The sequence below is a fragment of the Nicotiana attenuata genome, unplaced genomic scaffold (genome assembly GCF_001879085.1).
Source record: "Nicotiana attenuata strain UT unplaced genomic scaffold, NIATTr2, whole genome shotgun sequence".
Lineage (NCBI taxonomy): Eukaryota > Viridiplantae > Streptophyta > Magnoliopsida > Solanales > Solanaceae > Nicotiana > Nicotiana attenuata.
In genome coordinates this window covers 1-2213 of record NW_017694929.1, presented here as the reverse complement: position 1 = coordinate 2213, position 2213 = coordinate 1, and the positions used below count along the sequence as shown (strand labels likewise).

At 39.3% G+C, this 2213-nt stretch overlaps 1 protein-coding gene across 1 annotated transcript; it reads left to right on the top strand.

Moving 5' to 3' along the window:
• Window positions 1-992: 992 nt before the first annotated feature.
• Window positions 993-1741, top strand: LOC109222629 (uncharacterized mitochondrial protein AtMg00810-like). Its single transcript, XM_019386959.1, has 2 exons — window positions 993-1268; window positions 1370-1741. Exons 1-2 carry the CDS (start codon window positions 993-995, stop codon window positions 1739-1741), a joined length of 648 nt encoding a protein of 215 aa, XP_019242504.1.
• Window positions 1742-2213: the final 472 nt, after the last annotated feature.

Genomic DNA, 2213 nt, shown 5'->3' with positions numbered 1-2213 from the left:
TTTTAGTATTTCCTCATCACCTCTTCAGGGGAGAGCAATAAGGAGGAAAAGCTGATTCTACCTAGTTCTATTACTGGACCTCTTGATGACATTGTCACCGGGGAAAGTGAATTGGAGAAAGAATTCAGGGGGAGACTATTGGGCATTTGGATATGCCTGATTTGAAAACTTACTCAAGGAAAAATAGAGCAGAAGAAGCCATCATGCAATCTACCGAAGCTGAACCTTCTTCTATTGGTGAGATATTTACATTTCCTAATGAGTTAGATAAACCTATTGCTCTCAGAAAAGGAGTCAGATCTTGCACCACCAAACACCCTTTATCTAATTTTGCCTCCTATAATTCTTTGTCTCCCTCCAGTAGAGCCTTTGCCTTGTCTATTTCTTCTGTGTCTATTCCCCAGAATTAGAGGGAAGCTTTTGCAGATCCTAAATGGAAACACGCTATGATTGAAGAAATGAAGGCCTTGTCAAAAAATGAGACATGGGAACTTGTCACTTCACCACCAGACAAGAAGTTGGTTGGCTGCAAATGGGTCTTTACTGCACAAAGCTGATGGGCTCAATTGAAAGATTCAAAGCAAGATTGGTGGCTAAGGGATTCATTCACTCAGACTGATGGAGTGGATTATCAAGAGACATTTGCCCATGTTGCTAAGATGCACACTGTTAGAATTCTTTTATCTTGTGCAGCTAATCTTGATTGGGACTTGCAACAGTTTGATGTGAAGAATGCATTTCTTCATTGAGACTTAGAAGAAGAGGTGTATATGGAGATTCCTCCTGGATTTGATACTGCACAGAGTTAAGGAAAGGTATGCAGATTGAAGAAAGCCTTATACGGACTAAAACAATCCCCTAAAGCTTGGTTTGACAGATTCAGCAAAGCAATGATCTCCTTCAGTTACCAACAAAGCAATGCTGATCACACCCTCTTCATAAGACATCAAACGGGTAAACTCACTTCTCATAGTTAATGTTGATGACATGTAATGATAGGAGATGACAAAAAGGAGATGTCTCGATTGAATAAGTTGTTGGCACATGAATTTGAGATCAAAGATCTAGGAAAATTGCAGTACTTCATAGGAATTGAGGTTGCTAGATCCAAAAGAGGAATCTTTATTTCTCAAAGGAAGTATATTCTGGATCTTTTGAAAGAAACTGGTATGACAGGTTGCAAACTCGCAGAATCGCCCATTGAAAGCAATCATAAGTTACAAAGCGGAGTTAGAGAATCAGTTGATAAGAAGAGATATCAGAGGCTGGTTGGAAGACTCATTTATCTCTCTCACTAGACCAGACATAGCCTATTCAGTTAGCCTGGTGAGTCAGTTCATGCATGATCCCCGAGATCCTCATATGCAAGTTGTCTTTCACATTTTGGAAATGTCTACTTTTCTCCAAACATGATCACCTCCAAATAGAAGCCTTTACAGACGCGGATTGGGCTGGATCTCTAGATGACAGAAGATCAACATCCGGTTACTGTACGCTCGTAGGAGGAAACTTGATTACTTGGAGAAGCAAGAAGCAAAGTGTAGTTGCTAGATCAAGTGCGGAGGCAGAATATAGAGCTATTGCCCAGGATGTTTGCGAACTGCTTTGGCTACAAAAGCTACTACAGGAATTGAGACTGTATGAAAAAGGAAAACTTTCCTTGTACTGTGAGTCTGTGACAATAAAGCTGCCATCAGTAGAGCTCATAATCCTGTCCAGCATGATCGAACAAAGCATGTGAAAATTGATCGACACTTCATCAAAGAAAAAGTTATAACTGGTGTCTTGAGTTTGTTTCGTGTGCCATCGGAAAAACAGCTAGCTTATGTGTTTATCAAAGGTCTCAACAAGCGAACTTTCCATACTTTGAGTTGCAAGTTGGGCATGTGCCACATTTTTGCACCAACTTGAGGGGGAGTGTTGATTAGCATGATTCAAGGAGACTTGATTTAGGAGTGTTGATTAGCATGATTTCAGGAGATTCGATTATATTTAGGAGATCTGATTTTATTTTGATTTGATTTGATAGCTGGATTAATTGTATAGATTTATTTTATTTCCTTAATTAGCATTAGGAGCTTTGTATAAATTACCTTATTCATGAGATGTAAACATACACATAAATACAAGAAGCCTTTTCATTCTTCTCAAAATCTGCAAAGTGATCTAACCGATTTTTTCAATATGATACCCATGGCAAGTAAACCCCCCCC